This window comes from Crocuta crocuta, unplaced genomic scaffold, assembly GCF_008692635.1.
Source record: "Crocuta crocuta isolate KB4526 unplaced genomic scaffold, BGI_CrCroc_1.0 scaffold254, whole genome shotgun sequence".
In the NCBI taxonomy this organism is placed as follows: domain Eukaryota; kingdom Metazoa; phylum Chordata; class Mammalia; order Carnivora; family Hyaenidae; genus Crocuta; species Crocuta crocuta.
Window position 1 is genome coordinate 719,976 of NW_027530004.1, and position 26,785 is coordinate 746,760.

The 26,785-nt window shown below is 41.1% G+C and overlaps 1 protein-coding gene across 5 annotated transcripts in view; it reads left to right on the top strand.

Moving 5' to 3' along the window:
• Positions 1-7,396: 7,396 nt before the first annotated feature.
• The window catches only part of LOC144231269 (beta-galactosidase-1-like protein 3), a 36,043-nt gene continuing 16,654 nt past the window's right edge, over positions 7,397-26,785 (top strand). For 3 of the 5 annotated variants that reach the window (XM_077763699.1, XM_077763701.1, XM_077763700.1), the window contains exons 1-9: positions 7,404-7,512; positions 8,299-8,430; positions 8,575-8,790; positions 13,784-13,852; positions 14,406-14,501; positions 15,531-15,639; positions 19,257-19,349; positions 20,791-20,872; positions 22,278-22,342. In XM_077763699.1, the coding sequence (XP_077619825.1) occupies positions 7,445-7,512; positions 8,299-8,430; positions 8,575-8,790; positions 13,784-13,852; positions 14,406-14,501; positions 15,531-15,639; positions 19,257-19,349; positions 20,791-20,872; positions 22,278-22,342 (930 nt within the window). In that variant the 5' untranslated portion in view covers positions 7,404-7,444. Of the gene's footprint in view, positions 7,513-8,298; positions 8,431-8,574; positions 8,791-13,783; positions 13,853-14,405; positions 14,502-15,530; positions 15,640-19,256; positions 19,350-20,790; positions 20,873-22,277; positions 22,343-26,785 lie in introns of all 5 variants that reach the window. The other 2 variants (XM_077763702.1, XM_077763703.1) reach the window with 2 other exon arrangements.

Here is a 26,785-nt window from a genome sequence, read left to right on the forward strand (position 1 = left end):
TTTTTATCTGGACATGGAATCCATTGATTTGTTGTCTGTTACTATAGTTTTGCATTTTCTAGAATTTATATGCATCAAATGATACAATATGTTTTCTTTTGCATCTGAGTTCTTTCATTTAATAAAGTGGTTTGAGATGTATTCATGATATTATATGTATCGGTAAATTTTAATTTTTTTTCTAAGTTTTTATTTAAATTTTAGCTGGTTATCATACAATGCAATATTAGTTTCAGGTGTAGAATTTAATGATTCATCACTTATACCCAGTGTACTTCACAACCAGTGTTCTCCTTAATACCTATTATCTATTTAACCCATCCCCGCAACTACCTCCCCTCTGGTAACCATCAATTTGTTCTCCATAGTTAACATAGTTTCTTGGTCTGCCTCTCTTTTCCCCCCCTGTTCATTTGTTTTATTTCTAACATCCATATAGGAGTGAAATCATATTGTATTTGTTTTTCTCTGAGTTATTTTGCTTAGCATAATTTTCTATAGCTCCTTCCACATCATTGCAAATGGCAAGATTTCATTCTTTTTTATGGGTGAATAATATTCTATTGTCTATCTATCTGTCTATCTATCTATCTATCTATCTATCTATCTCTCTATCTATCCCAAGTAATTTTAAAAATTTTATTGCTACATAGAATTCTATTATCTGAAACTAGCAGTTTATTTATACAATTTATTGATCCGTTCATAGCTAATAGATTTTCAGTTTTTTTCCCTGTTATTTGGCTATTATTTATTAAAATGCTGTCAACAGGGCCATCTGGATGGCTCAGTTAAGCATTGGACTTGATTTTGGCTCTGGTCATGATCTCACAGTTGTGAGATTGAGCCCTGCACTGGGCTCTGCACTGATAGTTCAGACAGGCTTGGGATTCTCTCTCTCTCCCTCTCTCTCTGCCCCTAACCCGATCATGCTTCCCTCCCTCTCTCTTAAAACAAACTAACAAACAAACTGCTCTGAACAAACGAGTACAAATTTTTATCAGTGATTTAGGCAATCTGATCTTTTTTTTAATGTTTATTTTTGAGAGAGAGAGAGTACAGGGGAGGGGCAGAGAGAGAGAGAGAGAGAGAAGATCTGAAGCAGGCTTTATGATGACAGAGGAGAGCCTAATGCAGGGCTCAAACTGACAGAACATGAGATCATGACCTTGGCTGAAGTTGGAGTCTTAACTGACTGAGCTACCCAGGTGCCCCTAGGCAATTTGATCTTGATGCAGTTTTATTTATGATTTTTTTCTTAGACATTATTAAACATCTTGGATCTGAGGTAAACACCTTTACACCAAATATGAAATACTTTGGCCATTGTTTCTTCAACAATGTGTCCCTTCTTCTGTGTTCCTTCTTCTGGGACTCCCAATTACACATATGCTAGACTACTTGATATTGTCCCAAAGGATACTGATGCTTTGTTCAGTTTTTTTTTTTCTGTGTCCTTCATTTTGGATAATTTCCCTAGCTATTCAGGCTCACTAATATATTATTTAGTGTTGTTGATCTACCCAGTGTATTTTTAATTCATATATTGTATTTTTGATTGCTGGATGTTACATTTAGATCTATTCAAAAATTTCATTTTATCTCTATCATGCTCATGTTTCCCTCAACCATACTGACCGCATGGAGTATAATGTATTAAGTATTTTAACATTCTTTTCTGCTAGTTCCTTTATGTCACATGTGAGTATGTTTCTACTGATTAGATTTCTCCTGGTTATGCATCATACTTTCCTGAATCTTGCATGGCTGGTAAATTTTTATTATATACTGGACATTGTCAATTTCGTGTTGTTTGCTGGATTTATTGTAATTCTTTATATATTTTTAGACCTTGTCCTGGGATACCACTGTGTTACTTGGAATTAATTTGATCCTTCTGAAGATTGTTTATAAGCTTTGTTAGAGGGAGTATATATTGCAGTATCCTTATTAAGACTCTACTGGGTTCTCCAGGCATTAAGAGACTGTCTTCCCACTCTGGTTGGTGAGATGTGACCTATTCCTAATCCTAGGCAAACCTGAGGATTTTTTTCCATGCTTAATCCTTTTTAGTGGTTCTTTCCCTGGCCTTGGTAGTTTTTGCATATATATTCTCAGTTCAGAATTCAGCCAAAGACTCATGGGATTCTTTCTGTAGAGCTCTGGAACTCCCTGTGCAGATTTCTCTTGGGTACTTTGTTCTACAAAGTAGCTGCCTTGGTACAATTTAGCTTCCATCATCCTCCTGCGTTTGGATCTCTATCTCTTCAATTTAGCAAGAATACTGGGCTCTATTTGGATTGCTCTCACTGTGATATACCCTGGAAGCTGACTTTAGGCACTACGCTCATGCAATCATAAAGCTTATCTTCTTGGCTTCCCTTATCTCAAGGATCAAAGTCCTGTGCTGCTTACTGTCCAAATCTGAAAAACACTGTTTTTAATATTTTTGTTTGGTTTGTTTTTCTAGCTGTTTAAGGCAAGAGGGTAAATCTGTTCCATTATATGTTACATCTTGTGGGATAAAGTCCTCTTTCTAGACTTTAAGATTATGGAAACTGCCCTTATTTTTATTTTATTTAAATGCCTAAATTTACTGAAGGATAAGTATGAAAAAGTGAAAAGTATACAGTTTGCTACAGTAGAGATAATTAATTAAGAGTGTTGGATTAATTTATACGGAGTTTTCAGAAATTGTAAGAAAATATATATAAACATAAGAACCAGGCAAGAAGACTGAATTTTTCTAGAATGTTAAGTAATAACTGTTAAATAAGAGTTGTATGATCAACATAGTCAATATAACATATATAATTTTTTTAATGTTTTATTTATTTCTGAGAGAGAGAGAGACAGACAGACAATGTGAACAGAGGAGGGTCAGAGAGAGAGGGAGACACAGAATCTGAAGTAGGCTCCAGGCTCTGAGCTAGCTGTCAGCACAGAGCCCGATGTGGGGCTTGAACCCACAAATTGTGAGATCATGACCTGAGCCAAATTCGGACGCTTAACCGACTGAGCCACCTGGGCGCCCCTAACATATATAATGTAATACAATAGAATTTCTTAGTTATAATTTTGATGCTTCAGGTATTAATGTATTTTTATCCAGAAAAGCAAATACCATGATTATTTAAAATTTTTCTTGAAGATATTAGTAGCATAGTGAGAGAAACTTTGTCCTAGATTCATTCTAGGTATTCTACTCTAATATTTTCCCACTAATATAAAGGCATCTGGCACATTTTCTATTACAGATTATTTCCATTTCTTATTTCATAAGATGATTATAGCATTTTATTCCTTCTATCCAACAACTTTTCCTCCTGAATACGACCTGAATAAATTAAAAATCTTTCTTTTCTGCAACCAAATACATGAGTTTCAATTTTGAGACATCATCAGATGATATAATTTGTTCTAGCAGTTATGGCTTTAAATGTTTTTATTATTCTTGCTTATATCTTGATGTAACTACTTTTTAATTTCTTTTTTTCTAATGTTTATTTTTGAGAAGGAGAGAGAAAGAAAGACAGATAGACAGGGTGTGATGAGGGGAGGGGCAGAGAGAGAGGGAGACACAGAATCTAAAGCAGGCTATGTGGGGCTTGAACTTACAGACCATGAGATCGTGACCTGATCCAAAGTTAGATGGTTAACCGGGTGCCCCACTACTTTTTAATTTCTATGTGAAGGACAGTTCTTTCAAAATTGAAAGATGTGTACACATCTCTTTTAGGTTGACGTTTCAATACTAATACTCCAAATAAAATACCAAGCTGTCATTTAGAATGTGGACTCCCTTTCTTCACCCAGTAACTCCAAGGCAGGCACAATAGGAAGAGCTTCCAACAGCAAGGGCCACTTTGGGGAGTCCCTCTCTCTCTTTGCAGTCCTGAGACACTCCTCTTCTGTTCAAGGACACCAGAGACACCAGGGGAGGCAGGGATATAATCACACCAACGGATAGAGGGAAAGATCCAAGAACTTGAGAATAACATAATTGACCGAATCTGAACAGCAGGGAGAAAATAAGTTAAATAACAATAACAGAAACAAAACACAGGAACTCAGGGGCCTGTGGGAAACAAATAATAATAAAAAAAAATCCAACATTTATAATTGGAGTCCCAGAAGGAGAGGAAAAAGAAAGCTGGATTGTTGGGGGACCTGGGTGGCTCAGTGAGATAATTGTCTGACTCTTGGTTTTGGTTCAGGTCATGATCTCATGGTTTATGAGATCCAGCTCTACATAGGGTTCTGTGATGAACCTGCTTGGGATACTCTCTCCCCCTCTCCCTGCCTCTCCCCTGCTACTCTCTCTACTCTCTCTCTCTCAAAATAAATAAATAGACTTAAGAAAAAAAGAAAATTGGGTTGTAAGAGTTTTTGAAACAATAATGGTTATCCACTCCAAGGAATATACTCCACAAGTTAAGGGCTCAGTCTTGCATGATTGTCCCATTTCAGATGCCAGTCCCAGGATGTCACTTGTTCTTCTGATTGGCTATAAATCAGAATTTTTCGTGACTTTCTCCTTATGCTTGTTAACTTGCTAGAACTGCTCACAGAACTCCAGGAAACACTTAGGTTTACCAGTTTATTATAAAGAATACAACTGAAAAACAGCCAGGTGGGAGAGATGCACAGGGCTACATATGGGGAAGGAGGGTCAAACTTCCGTGCTTTTTCTGAGGCTACCACCCTGCCAGCACCTCAAGGTGTTTGTCAGTGTGGAAGCTCTCAGAACCCCTTCAGTTAGGGTTTTTATGCAGACTTCATTATATGGGTGTAATTGATTAAATCATTGGCCATTGGTAATTAACTCAATCTCTGCCCCTCTCCCTCCCCAGAGGTTAGAGTTTGGTGGCAGGATGCTGAAATTACCAACTCTCTAATCACATGCTTTGGTCCTCTGGTAACCAGATCCTTATCCTTAGGGGTTTTCCAAAAGTTGCCTCATTAACATAAATTCAGACATGTTTGAAAAAGGCTTACTATGAGCAACAAAAAATGCTCTTATCTTTTTCACTCAGGAAATTTCAAGTGTTTAGGAGCTCTGTGGCAGGAACTGGGAATGAAGATCAAATATATTTCTCATTATATCACATAATATCACACATCTGCAAATTCTATTTCTGGCAAAAGTATGTTTCAGGAGAAAATTAAGATAGTAATGTTATAGAAAATGAAGACAGAATCCAAGTAATTGACAAAATCTAGCATCATTCATAATAAAAACTCTCAGCAAATTAGGAATAGAGAGTGCTACTTCAACTTGATGAACAACATGTACACAAACCCCACATCTAACATCATATTTAATGGTGGAAGACTGAACATTTTTTGCCCAAGTCTAGGAACAAAGTAAGGATGTCAACTCTTACCACGCTTATTCAACACAGTACTAAAAATTCTAGCTGCCACAGTAAGATAAGAAAAGGAAACAAAAGACACACAGATTGGCAAGAAAGAAAGCTTTCTGTATTTGCAGATGGATTGTGTCTGCAGAAGATCGCAAGGAACTGGATTTTCAATTCCTCAAACTACCTCTTAGAATTAGTAAGTGAGTTAACCAAGGTCACAGAATCCAACATCAATACAAGAAATCTAATAGAATGTCTAAATGCTAAGAATTAACATGCTGAAACCAAACTTAAAAATATAATACCGTTTAAAATCACTCAAAATAAATTGCAACATTGAGGTATAAGCCTGACAAAACATGCATAGGATCTGTGTCCAAAAAAAAAAAAAAAATTACAAAATTCTGATTTTAAAAAGTGGAAGAAGACCAAAAGAAATGGAAGACACAGCACATTCATGGATTTGAAGGCTAAACATTGTAAAGATGTCAAATCTCCACAATTGGATCTCTAGGTTGATTGCAATTCCTAGCCATGTTTTAGCGTGGCTTTCTGTAGAAACAGACAAGCTTTTCCTACATTTTATATGGAAAGGCACAAGCCATAGAATAGTTATGTAAGTAATGAATCACGGGGATCTACTCGTGAAGCCCAAAACCACACTGTATACACTGTATGTTAGCTAACTCGTCAATAAATGATACAAAAAACTAAATTATTGTAGCTTAAAAAAATCTTGGCAAAGAAGAATAAAGGTTTGTAGCTGTTAAAACCAAATTTACAAAACAGGATATATTCATTCAAAGAAGTTAAATATAATACTTCTGTGTAAGATATAGAAAGTCCCAAAAGTCCATTGCTTCCAACCTAAGAGTGAGAACAAGACGTATAGTCTACAACATTGCTGACAAAAGCATACCTGTAAAGAGTGAGACTAGAGAGGAAAAGCCATGATAGTCTCTGAAAACTATAGACTGATTTCAACCTAATGCCACAGGCTTTGTTTTTCAAATGGGAGAGAAAAACCAAAGGCTTCAAAGAGAAAAGTCAGAAGACTTCTCTTCACGGGGACTTCAAATCTGGCAGATTTCAAACTGGGTTCGTCCATTCAAACCTCTGCCACTTCCTGTGTTTCTCATCGCAATAAATGTCACCATCACCCACCCCAGTCACTTAGGCTGACACACAGGGTCATTCAGACTCCTCTCTGTATCATCTGCCTCATTCAATCACTAATAAGACCTACCAGCTTTACCGCCCCACATTTTCCTAAGTCAACTCCATCCTCTTATCACCACGAGAACAACTCCCGCTCTTACCCTGGGACCACCAGGTCTACGGGGGTGACTTGTCTGTTTCCCATCTAGTCTACACCTTGCAGTCATCTAATTTCAGGAAAATTAATATCTGACTTAGTTTCTGGGAAGAGATTAGCATTTGCCTTCACTGCCCTCCCCGACCTGCCTCCTCCTAACCTGATCTCCCCGGCCCTGTCTCCTGCTGGTTTGTAACCAAAGAATTCCAAACTGTAGTTCTCGCATATTCTATGTAGATACTTTCAATCTGACCCACTGGTAGTAACAGCATTCCCTTCTTTGCTCTGATAATGCTCTCATTTTACATATTCGGTTTGGTTAAGCTATACTCCAGGGTAACCGGTGCCCCTCACCTATCCCTCCATCGCACCCTGTGGAACCTGTATTTTGGCATTTGAAACTATTCCGCGGTGCGCACACCCCATCCATTAGCCTGAGCGCGCTGTCTGCAGCCACAGGGGCACTCACGAGGCCCTGAGCCCGCGGAACACGCGTAGGCTAATTTCTTCTCGTTCCCTCCCACTTATCCCTATCATTCCGTTCCGTCAGGCTGGTGACACACAGTATAAAAACCAAGGTCGTGGAGATAACTCAGGACCCTCCCACCTTACTTGCACTGGCTGAAAGGCGTCTGCGCACACAGGCAGTTAGGACTCACTGGGTCAGATGCGGGGCTTTGCCCTTCCCGCCGCCCAGAGCCTGAGACTTGGGCACTGCCTGCAGGCTCCCAGGCTCGGGTGCGCAGAGTCTGGGTCCGCGGAGATGCCGCGCGAGCAGCGCGGGACCTCGGCTCTCCGGCTGCGCGCAATGAGCTCCCTGCGGCGCTTCAGGTGACCGTCGGCACGCTTGTCCCTGCCCGGCCTGCCGCTCCAGGCGCCGCGGCTCTGCACCCAGCTTGCCTGCCGGACCGCCCTGGGCGCGCAACCTGGGAGGCCTCCTAGACCTCCCTCTGGCTTCTGTTAGTCAGCCAGTCATCCACAGGGGTTTATTTCGCTGGGCGCTGGGGTCAAGACGTGGAGCAAGGGCCCGTTTGGACAGGGACACCCCCGTGGGTCCTCCTCTCTGCCCGAGTCTCTCCTCATCGACTCCCCTTTCAAGCTTTCTCCCCTCGAGATCTTTCTTCTGCTCACACTTTAGATAAGCCAGCCTTGCTGAGAGTCCATCCATCACCCCAGAAAGAAGAGAATCAGCGTGTTGATGCTGACAAAGTGCTCCCGTGATGGGGCCCTGCAGCCTTTCTGAACTTGGTGGATGGAGTGCTTCCACCTCTCCCTGAGCTTTTCCTTACCCTTCCTCCCGTACCCTTTCTGCGGCTTTTCCCAGAATCCCCGCTCGCAGTTCCCACGCCTGTCCTGTTCCGTTCCTGGCTGCGGGCTTCTAGGATTGAGTCTGTCCTCAGCTTTCTAGGCGCACTGCGGTGGGCTCTGGGGCAGTCCTGGCGGTGCAGGGGCCTCAGTGGGCTCCGGGAAAACCCCAGCTTCCCTGGGCATCAACCTCAGAGACCTGCCTTGACGTGAGCCTCTGTGGCGTCTGCCTCTAAGCAGCAAACATTTTGGCCCTTACAGCTTGACCAGTCCAGTGCTTTCTCCTTGTCATTGTTATTTCTTCTCTTTCAGCCTGTCTGTCTCCTGGAAAAGAATCCTGTGCATCATTTTCCTGCCACCTATCTTACCAGGTTTTGCTCCTCGAGTGAAAGATCAAGAGGATCTTATATCTGCAGATGCACAGCTACAACTAGCCCAGTACAGGTTGGCCTGAGTGGTGAGGGAAGGGAGCCTCTTCTCTTTTCGTAGAGAAAATTGTATCAGAAGCATGGCCAGAGCGAGTCCTGCTATAAGAACTTCCTTCTCTGGCAAGGCTACGACAGCGTCTCCTCTTTCTCTCTCTCTCAGCATGTTTAATTGGTCTTACCTGACCCCCCTCAAGCTGATGGACCGATCTGTGGGACTTCAGACTGAAAGCAGAGTTGGAAGTAAGCCGTACTTCACTCTCGGGGGTCACAAGTTTCTGATTTTCGGGGGCTCCATCCACTATTTCCGGGTGCCCAAGGAGTACTGGAGGGACCGCTTGCTGAAGCTGAAGGCCTGTGGCTTCAACACCCTTACCACGTGAGTGCTGGCCCCTAGCTCTCTGTGAACTTACTATCCCGCGGGGACTCCTAACATCTGCGTCCAGGCTTGGAACCTCTGGTTTTGGGACCCCCTGTCTGAGGGTTTACCTTCCCAATAGTCATTTCTAGCATGTGCCCTTCATGTTTAAGTGTCACACGTCACACTAGGTTTGCTGTGGTCACAAACTTGGATAAGGGTTAATGAGAGAAGAACAGGAGGAGTAAGTGATTTCCACAGGAATCTCTCTAATAGGAGAGTCATTAGGTCCCTTAGGAGCCCTCAGCTTAATGACAAAGACTTAAAGTATATTTTACAGATAAATACATGGTGTTTTAAAAATGCTTTTTACGTAAATGAAGGTGAGCTTGTAAAGGAATAATAGCATTAATAAAATGAACACGTAAGGAAATACCAGTATCACTCAAGTGCAGTTTAATGGCATTAATAATTAAGAGCATAGAGATTCAGACAGACCTGTCTTCAGTCCCAACTCTGCCTCAAACCATTACCTCCCAGGGCCCTGATGTCTTCATCTAGAAGGAAAAAAAAAATAAAAATTGCTTCAAAAGTTTGTCTTGATGATTAAATGAGATAAAGTGCTTAGCTTACGTATGTGAAAAATGCCTATCACAATGCCTGTACTCATTATGATGGCAAAAAGAAATGCAAATGTAGTTTAGTCCATCATAAGAATTTAACTATAAGTGTAAAATGATTAAATATATACTTAACATGATAAATCTAGTATGGTCTTTAACACGATTAAGTGTACAGTGACAAAAAGTAACATATATTTAGGGTGTACTTATGGCTGGGCATTTTGTAATCATTTTCACATAATCACTTAATCTTCCAACTAGTTGTCCTGTGGGCTGGAGGGTGTCATTCTCATTGTGTGGGGGACAATAACAAGCATAGAAGGCTTAACTAGCTTGCTCAGGGTGAGCCTCCTCCCACAATCTCCTCAAGGTGTGACCAGGCAGTTGTGAATGAGGGTGTCACCTCAGTCACACCTAGACATAGACTCCTGCCTGTGCCCAGATGGCCAGTCACATAAAAACTAGCCCAGAATAAAAATCACATTTGAATTAGGAACAGTGTAGATCCTTTCATAACAGACCTATTTCCAGAACAGTCTTGAGACAAAAAATTGGGAGTCAAGAAAGGTGTGTTGAAAAGTAAGTGCAAAGAAACAATTCTGTGAAGGCAACACTGTGATAGATACAGGAGAATGGTGTTTCTGAAGTCAGAAGAAAAGGCAGGGATGCCCACCCTTAGTATAAAGATCCCTTGTTTGACAGAGGATGGAAATTCTGATTTAAATATATCTACACTAGAAAGTGAGACGGCCAGTTTTAGTTATTCAGTGAACATGTACATAGTATTTACACTCAGCTGGACATGTTCTAAGCCCTGGAAAATATTAACTCACTTTATCACTATAGCAGTACTATGTGGTGAATAGTGTTATCACTGTCTTTGGCAGGTGAGAAAACTCCAGCAGAGAGAGGTTAAGGCACTTTCTCAAAGACACACAGTTAGTGAGTGATAGTGGAGCTGTGCTTTGAGTTTAGCCCGGCCCCTGGTTTCAGCTGCTAAGCAACTGAACTGTCTTCCATAATTACGGACTTCACTTAGAGATTGAGGAGGACATTCACAGAGCTTTGCGACCCTGCTTGTACAGTCTTCTAAAGTCTAAGTCCCCTTTGCAGAGTATTTTGTCATTTTATGATGCAGAATGTATTTTTCGGTTTCTTGATGAGTTGTTTGGTTTGTCATCAGTGATTAAAAGTGTCTGTTGTCTTCATGGTCAAGCTGTGGGATTTTACTAGTTAACATCAGAAAAAAGTAAAGGCAGTGCTGAGAGGCTTAAACTTACATTATAGAAGGGGAAAGAGCAGAAAAGTGTTAGCAAAAACACTATGGACTATGTAACGTAATGTTTTACATCTGTAGCTATATTAATTACGTTAATTCCGAAAGAGTTGAGTTCCCTTCCCTTTTCGGGTTAATTCTACATTGGTTGTTACAGAGTATAGTTAGGATGCATTGACTTTTTTGAAAAGAAAGAACCACCAGATGTCCTCACACCTGCACCACTGGCCAGATATGTAGCAGGACCCTAGAACTCCAAAAACTGCACTGGAACTCAGAAGAGAAGCCCTCTTCCTCTTGAATGTCCCTCCACCGCCCTCTTGTGGCAAAGCTGAAGGTGGTACTCCCTATAAAGGAGAAAATGCTTCAAGGGCTGGCTCCATTATTGAAGAGCTGATACTAAAGCATGAATTTGAAGCTAGGAGGCAGTAAATTGATAATTGGCTCATCTACTATATAAATAATTTAATAGTAAATAATAATTGAGTTTTGTTGAGAATTTTTTTCTGCATCTGTTGAAGAAATTATATAATTTTTCTTCACTCGTCTATTGAAGTAGTAAATTATATGGACAATTTTTTCTGATACTCAATCAATGCACGGCTCTGGGATAAGTTCTATTTGATTAGGAGACGTGAACATGTGAATGTGCAAACACACACACACACAGATTGCTAGACTTGATTTACTAGTGTTTTATTTCAGATATGTATGTTTATTATTGTAACTGAAAAGGATTTAAAATTGTTATTTCTGTTAGTATCTTGTCCAGTTTTTATATCAATCTTATAATAAACTCATCAAGTGACTATATATGTATATTTTTCTCTTCTCTGAAAATATCTTGCAAAAGAATTATCTTAACCCTGAATGTTTCTTAAAATTCACCTGTAAAACCTCTGTGACTACCGTCTTTTGTGGTTGTGAGCTGATGATTTTTGGGGTGGTATAACTTTCTTGAGTTTTTTGGTTTTTCTCCTAGAGTGTATAACATTTGTATTCTATAGATCTTTTTTCCTCTTCTTTCTTCTTCTTTTGGATTGACTGGGACTTTTAAAAATTCTCCTTTCTTTCTTGGAAGTTGTACATCATATTGTGTATTTAGGCCTTCTTTCCCTTAATCTTCTTTAAATGTTTAGTCTTTTCAAAGAAGTAACTTGTAACTTTATTAATATTCTCTGTATCTTTCTGTTTTCTACTTGATAGCTCCTGAGTTATGTATAATTTCTTTCCTTCTACCTTATTTGGTTTAGCATTTTCTTTCCTCTCCTCTTCTCTTCTTTTTCCACCTCCTCTCTGTCTCCTCCTTCTTCTCTTTCCTCTTCTTTTCTTCTTGTCTCCCGAGTTGAATAGTTGAGCTCATTTTCTTTCCAGGATTTTGTGTTTTCCAATATATTTATTCAGGGATATGAGTGTGTCTCTAATTGTTGCTTTGGTTATATATCCCATAAATTTTGCTGTGTAATACTTTGAATGTCATTTGTTCTCAAACATTTCAGCTATTGGGGAATATGCTTTCTGTTTTATTTTTTTAACTTTTTATAATTTTCAAGCATAATTTTCTTTTTTTTTTAATGTTTTATTTATTTCTTAGGAGAGAGAGAGAGAGAGAGAGAGACAGCATGAGCAGGGGAGGGTCAGAGAGAGAGGGAGTCACAGACTGAAACAGGCTCCAGGCTCTGAGCTGGCAGTCAGCACAGAGCCCGACGCGGGGCTCGAACCCACGAACCGCGAGATCATGACCTAAGCTTAACCGACTAAGCCACCCAGGCGCCCCTCAAGCATAATTTTCTAATATAGTTGCATTTGCCTTGGAATCACGGACTATGTGATGTATATTTTTGAAATTTGTTGAGATTTATTTTGTATTTTACAACTGTTGATTGTGTTTTTTAAGAATGTATATACTCCACCTATTGGCTACTGAGTTCTCTACATGTTTCTTGGATCTGGCCTTTCATTTGTGTTATTCGAATCTATATCCATAGAAATTTTTTATATTATTTTCTTTGTTTCTTAGGGAAGGATTTAAAATCTTCCCACTATGACTGTGGATTGATCCCCTTCTCTGAGTCAGTAAACTCCTCTTTTACTTGAAGCCATGTTTATGGAGCACGTGAGGCCATAATTATTATATTTTCTTGATGGATCATTTCCTTTATTACTTTTTGATGCCTCTCAACATCTATTTGTGAGGGATTTTCTTTTTGCCTTAAAATCTAGAATAATTTTGTCTCCTATATATCTTTTTCCATCTTTTTGTTTTCAACTTTTTCCAGCAATATTTTTTGAAGTAAGTCACTTGTGAGCATCAGTTAGCAAAATGTTTTCATTCTGTCCTCTCAATGTATAGCTATAAACTTTATCGTGCATATTTAAGTTTTTAGCAAGCCAACTATTCATTCCTCTTCACAACAGGAGATCTTGAAATACAGTCAGTTCTGCAGTAATGCAACATATGCATTTTTACAAATCTGCATTGTGCAAAATTGTGTAACAAGAACTATAGGGCTAATGACAAACATGAGGTTAGGGGCACAACACTCAAGAGTTTTGTTGGTGACATACACACAAAAGACAGTCACCTAATAAAAATAGCACCTAACAAAAATTTTACACATGTCCCTTTGGCCCTGCAGACTCAGCCCTGTAGGGGAGAGCCCGGGCACTGTCCTTCTTGGTAAATCTAAAGGTGCTACTTTTCTTTATTCTATCTTCATTTTCCTCGTAGAATGTCCTCCTCTATTCTTATTTTGATTAATTCTTAGCAAAAACTTATTGGGCGTATATAGACATTTGTGGGTTTTATCCTTTTCTTTATTTTCTTAACGGGTAGTACAGAGAATGGGATGGTGAGTAGGATAATTTACATATATAAATCCATGGCATCTAGAATCATAGGATTATTGGCAGCCTGGATCAAAGCTGGCTAATAAAGAAAAGAACTATTGACAGTAGTCATTGTTCATGTAATACAGATTTAATTGCTATTGGAAATTCAACTGATTCCCAAATAGAGCTATCGCAGGTGTTAACATGGATTTGGGACTGACCTAGGAATTTAGAAGAAAGAAATCAAAAGATGCTTATTGTACTTCCCCCTTCCCTATTACAGCTATGTTCCATGGAACCTCCATGAGCCACAAAGAGGCAAATTTGACTTCTCTGGGAACCTGGACCTGGAGTAAGTGCTATTGCTGCTTCTGTGGCCTGGCCTGGGGTGGGAAGGCAGAGAAGTGACCCCTTGGGTTTGATTAGGAACCATGGGGCCATCTTGGTTCTGCACTGAGAACTAGAGACAGGCTGGGGTCTGGAATCTTGTTCTCAGGACCCAAATGCTCTCCAACCATGAACTTGTTACTCTCAGGGGTCTGGATTTGCCTCCTCTGAGCTCAGACCATTTCACTGTAGCTCAGAGGTGCCCAATCCCCAGTGTCTGCTTGCTCTGCAGACACTGGGCTGGGACAGGGCTTGCCCCTCTAGGGTAGTAAGGCCATTGGGGTCAGGTTCACTATTTAGGACCCCCTTCCCCCTCCCCATATCCTGTCGGATGCCCTTGCCCCTCAGTGAGTTGTGCAGAAGGTCCTGGGCTGGGAGCAGGGGAGAACCCAGCTCCCAGGGCCTCTGAAGGCAGGGAGGGGAAGAGCCAGGAAGATCCACTACCTTGTGATGTGTGCCAGGCTCGTCCCCACCCTCCCTCCAGATGTTTTGAGAGCTGCTGACACTGACCTCCCTAGGGCCTTTGTGCTGATGGCTGCGGAGATCGGGTTGTGGGTGGTTCTGCGTCCAGGCCCCTACATCTGCAGTGAGATCGACCTTGGGGGCTTGCCCAGGTGAGCGGGGCTGTGAGTCCAAAGTTATGGGTGTAGTAAAGTTGTTGGCTTTACTAAACATAAAACTTCAGTCTAATAACAAATGAGGACATCATTTGTTATTATGATGTCTTGCACTGTTATGTGCTTTACACACATTGTCTAAGACAATGGTTGCAGTAATAGGCTGAGATATAGGTGATCTTGTAATCCTCATTTTACAGATGACACCTCGTCCTAGTGCTCTAGGCATGTGGCCAAGGGTGTGCAGGGGGAGACGAAGCATCAGGGTGATCATAGTCTTCTTGCCCCACTGGAGCTACGCACAACTCTGTCCAGTAGTAGGAAGAATGGGAAGGGAAACTTTAGATCGTGATGGGTGGGCTTCTGATAATGTCTGATTTTGCTTTTATTTTGTCAGTGGATGACCAGGTTCTCTCTACTAAACGTCCTCAGATCCCCTCCCTTCCCTCTCCTTTTTCTTTGCCTTTTTCTCTCGTCTGTGATGCATGCTCTTAATCCAAACAACAAAGGTTTAGGATAAGAATTTAAGAATGCTCCTCTGTTATCTCCACAAACTGACAGGACCCCGCATTTAGTTCGTGGCTCTGCCCCCAGGTGAGCAGTTTTACTCCCCTTTGTCATGTAAAGGCATTGCTTTCTTCAAGGTGAGCTTGTTTTCCCATTCCAGCTCTGGAGCAGAAAATGCCTGACCCTTGAAAGAAGAGGGGGCTTTAGAGAATTCATGGTGTAGGTTAGTTCGAAGCCTTGCCCAGTACCTTACAAGTTCAGCTGGGGCCTTGATCAGTAAGTTGTAAAGTGTCATATTGATGGAGGTGGTATCTTCCAAATCTGTGAGAATGGCCCCAAAAGCTGACACGGACACGTCCCTTGGGGATCCCTGAGTGTTCCAGGACCACGGACATGAGATCAGAGGATGTAAAACTGCCCAAGAAAGCTCTGGAAAGGGGCAGGCTGTTAGGTCCGGCCCCTCCCCCACACCTCTGCCTTCCCACCTCAGACACTGATCTTGTCCGCTTTCACCCCCAGCTGGTTGCTGCAAGACCCCGAGATGATATTGAGAACAACCTACAAGGGCTTTGTTGAAGCAGTTAATAAGTATTTTGACCACCTGATTTCCAGAATCGTTCCTCTCCAGGTAAAGCAAATTTCCTGTTCCTTTTTTCTTATCTTTGCTTTAGGAAAATAATTTTTCTGGCTTCTTCACAGAATAGGCCATGCCTAGTCTTTTTGAGAACTGAAGCTGATATTCTTGCAATTTTCAGTTCTAGACTTTCGTCTTAGGTTCAGCCTTTCCCCCAACATTTCTAGAAAGACATATCTTACAAGAGACTGACAAAGGGTGTTCATGTGGTTGTCATTTTTCTGAATGTATTTGATATTCATTAAAGTCACTGATATTCATACTGCTTATTTTTACCCTTACATTATCTTTGTTGTTTTAAATAGTTAATACAAGCCCATGGTGATAAAGCTCAATGGGGATTAAAGTGAATTAAGTCTCCCCTCTTACCCTGAACCAAAGCCATTCAACTGATTTTTCAGAAGACAATTTTTTCAGATTATTGTGCGTCTTTCCTGAGGTTTTCTACACATACAGAAGCAAATTATTTATACACACACTAACACCTGTGTATCTGTATGTATGCATACTTTTAAAAAAGTTTTTTTTAATGTTTATTTTCAGAGAGAGAGAGAAAGAAATACAGACAGAGACAGAGAACGTGAGCAGGGGAGGGTCAGAGAGAGAGGGAGGCACAGAATCCAAAGCAGGCTCCAGGCTCTGAGGTGTCAGCAGAGTCCAATGTGGGGCTCAAACCCATGAACTGTGAGATCCTGACCTGAGCTGAAGTCGGTTGCTTAACTGACTGAGCCACCCAGGCACCCCTGATACTTTTAAATAAAAAATATGCAATTCCCACTGAACATTTTTTTGTCATTTAAAAATATATTTTTATATATTTTTGAAACCCATTCTTTATAATGGCTGCATAGCATTCCACAAATGGGTATATCATAATTTATTTAACTAGTACCTTTTCATGGACATTTGGTTTTTTAAATTTGTGCAGGGCGCCTGGGTGGCTCGGTCGGTTGAGTGTCCGGCTTTGGCTCAGGTCATGATCTCGCGGTTCGTGGGTTCGAGCCCCGCATCGGGTTCTGTGCTGACAGCTCAGAGCCTGGAGCCTGTTTCAGATTCTGTGTCTCCCTCTCTCTGCCCCTCCCCTACTTGTATTCTGTCTCTCTCTGTCTCAAAAATAAATTAAAAACTATTAAAATAAATAAATAAATTTATGCTATACTGCATAACTTGGTTCACATATCACTTTGTACCTGTGAGTGTATTTGCTCTTGCTCATATTCCAGTTTGTTTAAGTTTCATAAATGCAAAGATCACAGACAGGATGCATTTTCCTTTCTTCATGGAGTCTCCAGATCTTATGCAAGACACCCACAGCCCACAGACCAGTATATGATAAAAAAAGAACAAACATTATACCCTGCAGTCTACAAGGCAAGAATTATTTGGTCATTATGTTTGATTTTTAAAATACAACGTTCTTACAAACAAGAGGAGACACATGGTTATTATTCAAATAAAAATAAATCTTATTTTAAGAGCATATCTCTTGATACATCTTGAGTGGAGGTAAAAACCAGTTATTGTATAGTAGACCAATAAAGACCTTATTAGGCTCTTCTTTTTGGGGGCAAAGAGGATGCAGATCTAGCCATTTATAACTAATTCTCAATTGTGAATTGTGAGTTACTCTTAGAATAATTGTAAAGAAACATGAGATTAGGAATGGAAATAAAGGGAAAGACAAATTAGGAATAATGGTGGTACAGCTTTAGGAGAGATGAGCAATGCTGTGGGGAAGAAGGCATCACCTTTAGAATTAAACTTTGGGTCTGTTATGAAGAATCAAGGTACATCTTTTTATAAGAAGAGCTGAAAGCCGTATGTTTCTGGCATTTAGATGGGCCCAGATGCAGGAACAAAAATCTCTGAGCCTTAAAATTAGAAGGACTTTGAATGCTTAGAAGTTCAAGCACAAGTACAAATGCCATGTGGCATTAGTACAGATGCAGCAAGCAAAGCAAATTTATAAATACCCCACTGAAATCATGAGGTGGGAGATCTTGGGAAACTTTTAAGAAGCAAGGAATTATAAGTGCAAAGGATATTTAAAAGGTCTATTATTACCAATACTTGGGATTTCATTTTCAACCTGTTGTTTTTTAAGGTCAACTGTGAATTCTCCTATGATAGGGATTTTAGGAATCTCACCCTTCATGTTGGTGAGAAGATATGGTTCAACAATACAAACAATTGTTCTCAATTCATCAATGTGTAATACTTAGGTTCATCCAATAAGTAATTATTGAGCCCCTGGTATGTGCCAGTTGCTGTGTAGGAGCTAAGCTTTCAATGGGAAGAAGGACATACATTGTCCCTGTTTCATGGAGGCAAATAACCACTTACAAAGTGAGGAATATTTCCTCACAAAGTGAGGAATAGTTGCTGCAGTGGAAGAAGTGCAGGACACCCCTCATAGGGGTAAGCAGCAAGGGAAAAATGACATGCTTTCCAGAAAAAGTAACATACAGTGACCTGAAGGGTGGGCAGGCATTAGGAATGGTCAGGAGTCTCCAACATGGGTGAATACCAGAGGACAAGAGATAGAATGAGGAGTCTGAAGAGCTGGAAGAAGTGCAGCTGGTGTGGAGCATAGAATATGAGGTGGGAAAGAGGCAAAAGGTGAAGCTGTAGAGGAAAACCCACTACACATACTCATTCTCTTCTGCTCCAACTCAGGGGCTGGGATCCCATTTTCCAAAAGGGAATATCACTCTAAGCTTGGCATTTACTCCGTAAGCAGTAGGAGCCATGTGGGGAGTGAAGTGGTCAGGCTGTCAAGAGCTCACTCTGCCTTCAGTATCGAGAGAGGCTTCTGCACTTGAGTGTGGAAAGATATTGAAAGATTAAGTTAAACATTGCAAACTCGTAATTTCAGTACCACTAGGTCACTGTTGATGACAGGTGGCAAGATGGCATTGGAAGTCTTACCGTCGTGGTTTGAGGGGTGGGGTCAAAGTGAGAAAGCAGAGAAAGTGAGTGTAGACTACTAGTAACTCTTTGAAGAAACAAGGCTCCACAAGAGGACAAAGCAAGAGAACTGTAGGTGGGGGAACAAGATTTGGGTCCATGTGTACTCTCCCTCTCTCTAGTGTGGGGGTTCTGAATAAATTTCCATGATGATGGAGGGCATTTGGTTTGGAAGGAAAGGTTGGTAGTAGAGAAGGTAAAGGGAACAGGGCAGAGAGCCAAGTTCCCACGCAGGTGGCAGGAGGCAAGGGGACCCCATGCATGAGTGGTGGCATTATCCTAAACAGGAGGAAGGAGGGATGCCTCTTTCATTTGTTGGGGAAAGTGGATAGGGTGGGCGTGGAAGCAGGGGAGTTTGTAGGTTTGAAATTCATATTTAAACATCTAATTAGCATGAGAAATAGAGGGGAAACTGTAGGAGTTGCTTATCTTCAAAGACTAGGGAAGGTAGGACTCTGTGCAACAGCTAAGGTGCCTGGAGGTGACTGACTCCAGGCCTTGGGGGAGGAGAGGGAGCACTGAGGGACCATGAGGTAACTACTAAGTTTACTGCACCAAGTGTGTGATCTTAGTAGCAAACCCAGAGATTCCAGGCTTTTTCTACCACGAGCTTCACACTCCTCCTTGATCTGCTTGTCTCTCAGTATTGCAAGAGAGGCCCCATCATTGCAGTGCAGGTGGAAAATGAATATGGTTCATTTGCCGAGGATAAAGATTACATGCCTTATATTCAGAAGGTAAGAGACATTTGATTTGTCCCCATATTTACATGCTTTCTCCCTTACTCTGACACTTTTACAAGCATGCATTTCCAAGGCCCTGCTGCATGGCTGATCCCATGGTAGGTGTTGTGCGTGATGAGAATATGTGAGATCAAGTTCAGTGTCTCTGTGAATCTTCAATATTTTGAGGGCTGTCAAGGTGCACTCAAATAGCATTATTAAGAGATAAAACTTGATGTGGAAAGATGATTCCTTTCTGTTGCTATCTCTGTGACCCACAATTCTCAAATCTGGGGTTGATGAATTTACATCCATAGTAAGTAAGTAATGCTTCATGAACTTAATGACTGACAATGGCTCTCAACCTGCAGCTTTCTGATCTATAGTGTTAACATTCTTTCTTCTGTTGCCCTTGCTTCTCCATGGAGGGAATGTCTCAGGCCAGAGAATAACTGTAGTCCTGTCTGGTTGCCTTTCTGATGGGCCAGACCCCTTCCTGTCCCTGACTTCCCACAGTGAAGAAGCTGATGAGTCCTAGTGTAAACTGGACATTCTCCCCAGGTTGCTGAGCAGAACGTGGGATCGCGTGTTGGCTGTGTCCACATAGAGATCCCTGGGTGGGATGGCCTGGAAATCAGTGGGGAAGAGTTGCCAGCTGGGTAAGGAAGAATGAGAAGGTGACATGAGAGGAAGGAAGGCAGGGTTGGGCTCCCTGTACGTCCTGGTTTTGGCCCTGCAGCTGTGGCCTCTGGGGCTGGACAAGGTCTATGGGGGATTCCTATCCATAACTTTTCTCAAGGACATCATATCAGATCCCCCCAAATCAATCTCATTCAGCTAGTGTTGTTTTTTCTTGATTTTCAAAATTTACCACTAGACTCTTCTCCCAGGCCCCAACGTGAAGTGAACAAATAAGACACAAAGATAGAGTCTTCTTGACCTCTGGCCATCTGTCTGCTTCTCTGTCATTAGTAGATACAATTTGCAAATTAGATTCCCCCCTTCTTTGAAGCCATGGCAGTCTTCCTTGCTTCCTTTGAGTGTCTAGGTAGGACCCAAATTTTACAAAGTTTATCTGTGATCCCCACAGCCTTGGCCTATCCCCTTCAAGAGAAAGACTTCTCTCTTTCTCTTAGATTTAGAGCTTTCCTCAAGTGTTTCCTCATTAAACTCAGCCTTGTGCTTTTCCACTTGAGGCAGTGGCTATGACTGTCAGCACCCATACTCAGCTGCTCTTGTGGTTCCCTGTGATCAACACAGGCTGGGGCAGAGACCAAGGTTCCCCTGTAATTTACTGAATTGCAGATGGTCAGACTCTAAACTCAAACCTTTCTCCCTAGCTCACATGCTGCACAAGTGAACCCAAACTGTATCCCCCCCCCCCCAATTTCCTTATGTTTTCTTTTTCCCATGGGAGCAAAGGAAGTGGATTCATTTTGTCCAGTTTTCCCAACAGGCCCTGCTGGAAAGAGGGATTGTGGAATTGCTCATGACCTCAGATGATGCAAAACATGTGCTACAAGGATGCATAGAAGGAGGTACAAATATAGACTTATTCTGAGTAAGAATTGAAGCTCTTTGCCAGCCAGTTTGAATATTGAACAAGCCTCATAAAGGACCAGGTATATCTCTGAGATCTCTCTTTCCCATGTTCATTGATGTGGACTCCAGAAATTTGGTATTACAATGAATGAGGACTCAATGTCCAAGTGAAGAGTTCACTTACCAACCCCATCTCTCTCCCTCACGCCTGTTGTCTTTAAACAGATCTATGACCAAACTCTTCTGGCCTCAGTACACTTTTCCATCTTTCATAATTTTTCTGTGGGCTAAGAATTTGGATTGGTGTTAGGTGTGGCTTAGAATCCAGGTCTTCTCCACTAACATGGAGAGCCACATGGAGAAGTAGAAGATAGATGTATGGCAGGAAGCCTGCCTAGGCCAAGCACCAGTCTGGGATCTTGCAGCCAGAAAGTCACTGTGGACTCTGAGTTCATCCTAGAGAGTTAAGTAACAGAACAGTTCAGACCAGAATCATAAGGTGATGATAGTGAGGGAAATGACCGAGGTATTATGAACAACCGGATGAGCCCAGGCAAATATCTGTAGGTATCCTTAGTTCAAGACAGCCTACTTCTATATACCACTATTCTCCCCTCCTTTTTGGTGGCTCTTCCTCACATTATTTTTTTTAATATTTTTTTTAAGTTTATATGTTTATTTTTAGAGACACACAGAGAGTGCAAGCAGGAGAAGGGGAGAGAGAGAGGGAGAATCCCAAGCAAGCTCTGTGCTGTCAGTACAGAACCTGATGTGAGGCTCCAACTCATAAAGCTGTGAGATCATGACCTGAGCCCAAATCAAGAGTCAGACACTTAGCCCACTGAGCCTCTCTTCCCCACATTATTACAGTACAGTGGGAAGTGTGCTGAACTTGGGTCAGAAAACCTGTGTTTAGCTCCTAGGTCTAATCAAGTTGTATGATCTTGACCTGTTCTAGTTTTATACACAAAATGTGGTTAATTTTAGCTGCCTTTAAAAAAATTTTTTTTTGAGGGTATTTATTTTGAGAGAGAAAGTGCAAGTCGGGGAGGGGCAGAGAGAGACTCCTGTGCGGGTCCTGCACTGTCAGCACAGAGCCCAACATGGGGCTCAAACCCATGAACTGCGAGATTGTGACCTGAACTGAAGTTGGACACTTAACTGAACGAGCCACCCAGTTGCTTCTTAACTACCCTTCTTATCTTGCATTGTCCTTACAAGTGTCCAGTGATGTGAAGACTATGTGGCCGCCTTTTGTACTCTGCAAAGTGGGAAACAAGTAGTGTCTCCTCATTACTACTTAGCACACGTTCCTTCCGTGTACAAGGTGTGGGCCACCAACCCATCCCCTGGGGGCACCGTTACAGTATCTCAGGCAGCACCTGTCTCTTCTCTCTATAGTTCTGGCCACCATCAATATGAACACATTTCAGATGGATGATTTCAAGGAGCTTTCTCAGGTGCAGGTAAGGACATCTTAGAGATGAAGAATCTTTGCTCCTTTGCCTACCAAAACCTCCTTAGCCAGTGCAGCTGGTATTGAATGAAAACGGCAGGCTTGGCAAGAAGACTGATGCTTCCCGCCCCCTCCCCCCACCCAGCTTCAGCTGGATTCCAAAGCACTTTGGGGAGTTTATGCTTTTTGTCATGGGGAATGAGGAGGAAATCCTGCTTCCATCAAGACTGTTAGTGAAACACCTCATGGAGATGATCAGAGGGGGGAAGAAGGGTTATGGGAGGTAAGTCAGAGGGAGATAATGTTCTTTTTCCTCTCCAAAGACAGAGCTCAGATATGGGCTATATACATTGCTGACAGAGGGCTCATACCTAGCTTTGTTGGAGTCCGCCTTTTTCAGCCAGACTTTGCAAATTAGGGGGGTGAATGTTGCACATGAATTGATTAACAACCATGGATTGAGTAGCTCCAGTTTCCTCTTAGTGGATGGTCCCCTGTGATATTTCAAAGATGGGCAAACCACAGTCCATGCCTTTGAGGAGTATATCCTTTCTTCACAGAACAACTGTATTCAGCTCTTACAGACCAAACATGATTATAGTTTCCTCTGCTTAACACAGAGGAAACTTTCCTGGGTCTCCTTTGTGCCCAGGATAATCCAAAACCCATGCCATGGCTTGCAAAGCCTGGTGTCACCTGATGCAATCATCCTTTGCAGGCTCTTGTCGCTTATACAGGAAAGCCTTCTTCGGTCTTGCAAAGTATGGCACTGACTTGGCAGAGTCTCTCACGGTGCTTCCTCCAGTGCCCTATACCCTCCTACACAAGTTTTAATTAAAAAACAAATTGATCTTATTTCCTCTTCTTACTAATTTCTACAGAGCTTTTGACCCAGACCCAGCAAAATGAAGGGACTCTGCTGGGGCTGGCTGTAGGGCTATCTAGTTTTTAATGACTGTAATAAGTCTCTTTTTTGTTGTTTTTGGTTCTTTTTCTTGTCACTTTTTTTAAAGCAGCTGTTTGAAATGTTTGGTAAAATTCACCAGTGAAACCACCTGGACCTGAAATTTCCTTAAAAAAATTTTTTTTAAATGTTTATTTTTGAGAGAGAGAGAAAGGGAGAGAGAGAGAGAGAGAGAGAGAGAGAGAGAAGGAGAAAGAGGGAGAGAATGAGCAGGGGAGGGGCAGAGAGAGAGGGAGACACAGAATCTAAAGGAGGCTCCAGGCTCTGAGCTGTTAGTATAGAGCTAGATGCAGAGCTTGAACCCACGAAACAGTGAGATCATGACCTAAGCCAAAGTTAGATGCTTAACCGACTGAGCCACCCAGGCATCCTGAATTTTTCTTTTTTAAAAGACTTTTAACTAGAAATTTATTTTCTCTAATAGATGTAGCAATATTTAGATTATTTCCTCTTGAGTCGGTTTTGGTAGTTTATGTCTTTTAAGGATTTATTCCATTCTATTTCATCTAAGTTTGTGAATTCATGGGCACACAATTGTTTGTAATATTCTGTTGATATCCTTGTATGTCTTTGTTGCTGGTAGTGGTGGCCTTTCTTTCATTCCCCATATTACCAATATGTCTTCCCTCTTTTTATCTTTTTGTCCTGGTCAATGTAACTAGAAGTTTATCAGTATTATTGATCTCTTCAGAGAACTAGCTTTTGGCTTTTGTTTTGTTTTGTTTCTTGCTTCATTTTTTCCCTGTTTTCTAGTTCATTAATTTTTCCCATTTTCTGTTTTGCATCCTTTGGACTGAATTGGCTCTACTGTCTCTAGTTTTGTTTTGTTTTGTGTGTGTATGTGTGTGTGCGTGTGTTTAGTGAAAGCTTACTGATTTAGTTGAAGCTTACTGATTACTGATTTGAGATTTTTTTCTTTTCCAATATGAGCATTTATGGCTATAAATTTCCTTGAATGCACTACTTTTGCTATATCTCACCAAATTTGATATGTTGTGTTTTCATTTTCATTTTTTAAATAGTTTATTGTCAAGTTGGTTTCCATATAACACCCAGTGCTTATCCTAACAAGTGCCCTCCTCCATACCCATCACCCCCCTGCCCCCACCCCCAGCAGTCCTCAGTTTGTTCTCAGGATTCAAGAGTCTCTCATGATTTGTCTCCCTCCCTCTCCCCAACTGTTTTTCTGCTTCTTCTCCCCCATGGTCTTCCATTGAGTTCCTCCTAATCCACCTATACGTGCAGACATATGGTATCTGTCCNGTTTTGATTTGTAATTCCCTAATGATGAGTGACGCCGAGCATCGTTTCATGTGTCTGTTGGCCATCCGGATGTCCTCTTTGGAGAAGTGTCTGTTCATGCCCATTTCTTCACTGGATTGTTTGTTTTTTGGGTATGGAGTTCGGTGAGTTCTTTATAGATTTTGGATACTAGCCCTTATCTGATATGTCATTTGCAACTATCTTTTCCCATTCTGTCGGTTGCCTGTTAGTTTTATTGCTTACTTCCTTTGCCGTGCAGAAGCTTTTTATCTTGTTGAGGTCCCAATAGTTCATTATTGCTCTTGATTCCCTTGCCTTTCTGGATGTGTCAAGTAAGAAATTGCTGCGGTTGAGGTCAAGGAGGTTGTTTCCTTATTTCTCCTCTAGGGTTTTGATGGTTTTCTGTCTCACTTACAGGTCCTTTATCCAGTTTGAGTTTATTTTCACGTATGGTGTGAGAAAATGATCTAGTTTCATTCTTCTGCATGTTGCTGTCCAGTTCTCCCAGCACCATCTGTTAAAAAGGCTGTCTTTTTTCCATGGGATACTCTTTCCCACTTTGTCAAAGATTAGTTGGCCATACATGTGTGGGTCCAATTCTGAGTTCTCTCTTCTATTCCATTGGTCTGTTTGTCTGTTTTTGTGCCAATACCATACTGTCTTGCTGATTCCTGCTTTGTAGTAGAGGCTAAAGTCTGAGATTGTGATGCCTCCCCTTTTGGTCTTCTTTTTCAATATTACTTTGGCTATTCAGGGTCTTTTGTGGTTCCATACAAATTTTAGGATAGTTTGTTCTATTGTTGAGAAGAATGCCGGTGCAATTTTGATTGGGATTGCATTGAATGTGTAGATTGCTTTGAGTAGTAATGACATTTTAACAGTATTTATTCTTCTGATCCATGAGCATGGAATGTTTTTCCATTTCTTTGTGTCTTCTTCAATTTCCTTCATAAGTTTTGTATAGTTTTTATCATACATATCTCCTGTATCTTTGGTTAAGTTTATTCCTAAGTATTTTATGGTTTTTTGTGCAATTGTGAATGGGATCAGTTTCTTGATTTCTCTTTCTGTTGCTTCATTATTGGTGTATAAAAATGCAACTGATTTCTGTACGTTGATTTTGTACCCTGTGACTTTGCTGAATTCATGGATCAATTCTAGTAGGCTTCTGGTGGAAGGAAGCCTGTTGGCTTTTCTATGTAGAGTATCATGTCGTCTGTGAAAAGTGAAAGTTTGACTTCTTCTTTGCCAATTCTGATGGCTTTTATTTCCTTTTGTTGTCTGACTCCTGATGCTAGGACTTCCAGCACTATGTGAAACAACAGTGGTGAGAGTGGACATCCCTGTCGTCTTCCTGATTTCATGGGGAAAGCTCTCAGTCTTTCCCCATTGAGGGTGATGTTAGCTGGGGGCTTCTCATAGATGGCTTTTATGATGTTTAAGTAAGTTCCTTCTATCCCAACTGTCTCGAGGGTCTTTATTAAGAAGAGATGCTGTATTTTGTGAAATGGTTTTTCTGCATCTATTGACAGGATCATATGGTTTTTATCTTTTCTTTTGTTGATGTGATGGATAACACTGATTGATTTGCGAATGTTGAACCAGCCCCATAACCCAGGAATGAATCCCACTTGATCTTGGTGGAGGATTCTTTTTATGTGCTGCTGGATTCGATTTGCAAGGATCTTGCTGAGGATTTTTGCATCCGTATGCATCAAGGATATTGGCCTGTAGTTGTCTTTTTTTGCCGGATTTCTGTCTGGCTTGGGACTCAGAGTGATGCTGGCTTCATAAAATGAGTCCGGGAGCTTTCCTTCGATTTCTTTTTTTTGGAATAGCTTGAGAAGAATTGGGATTAATTCTGTTTTATTTTTTATTTATTTATTTATTTATTTATTTATTTATTTTTAAAAATATTTTTATTTATNTTAATTTCATCTCTAATTGCCTGATTGGCCCATTCATTCTTTAGTAGGGTATTCTTTAACCTCCATGTTTTTGGAGGTTTCCAGACTTCTTCCTGTGATTGATTTCAAGTCAAAGCATTATGATCTGACAGTGTGCATTGAGGGCTGACATTATTGAGGGCTGCTTTATGTCCCAGTATGTGATCTATCTTGGAGAATGTGCCATGCGCACTCGAGAAGAAAGTAAATTCCCTGGCCTCAGGATGTAACGTTCTAAATATATCTGTCAGATCCATCTGGTCCAATGTGTCTTTCAAGT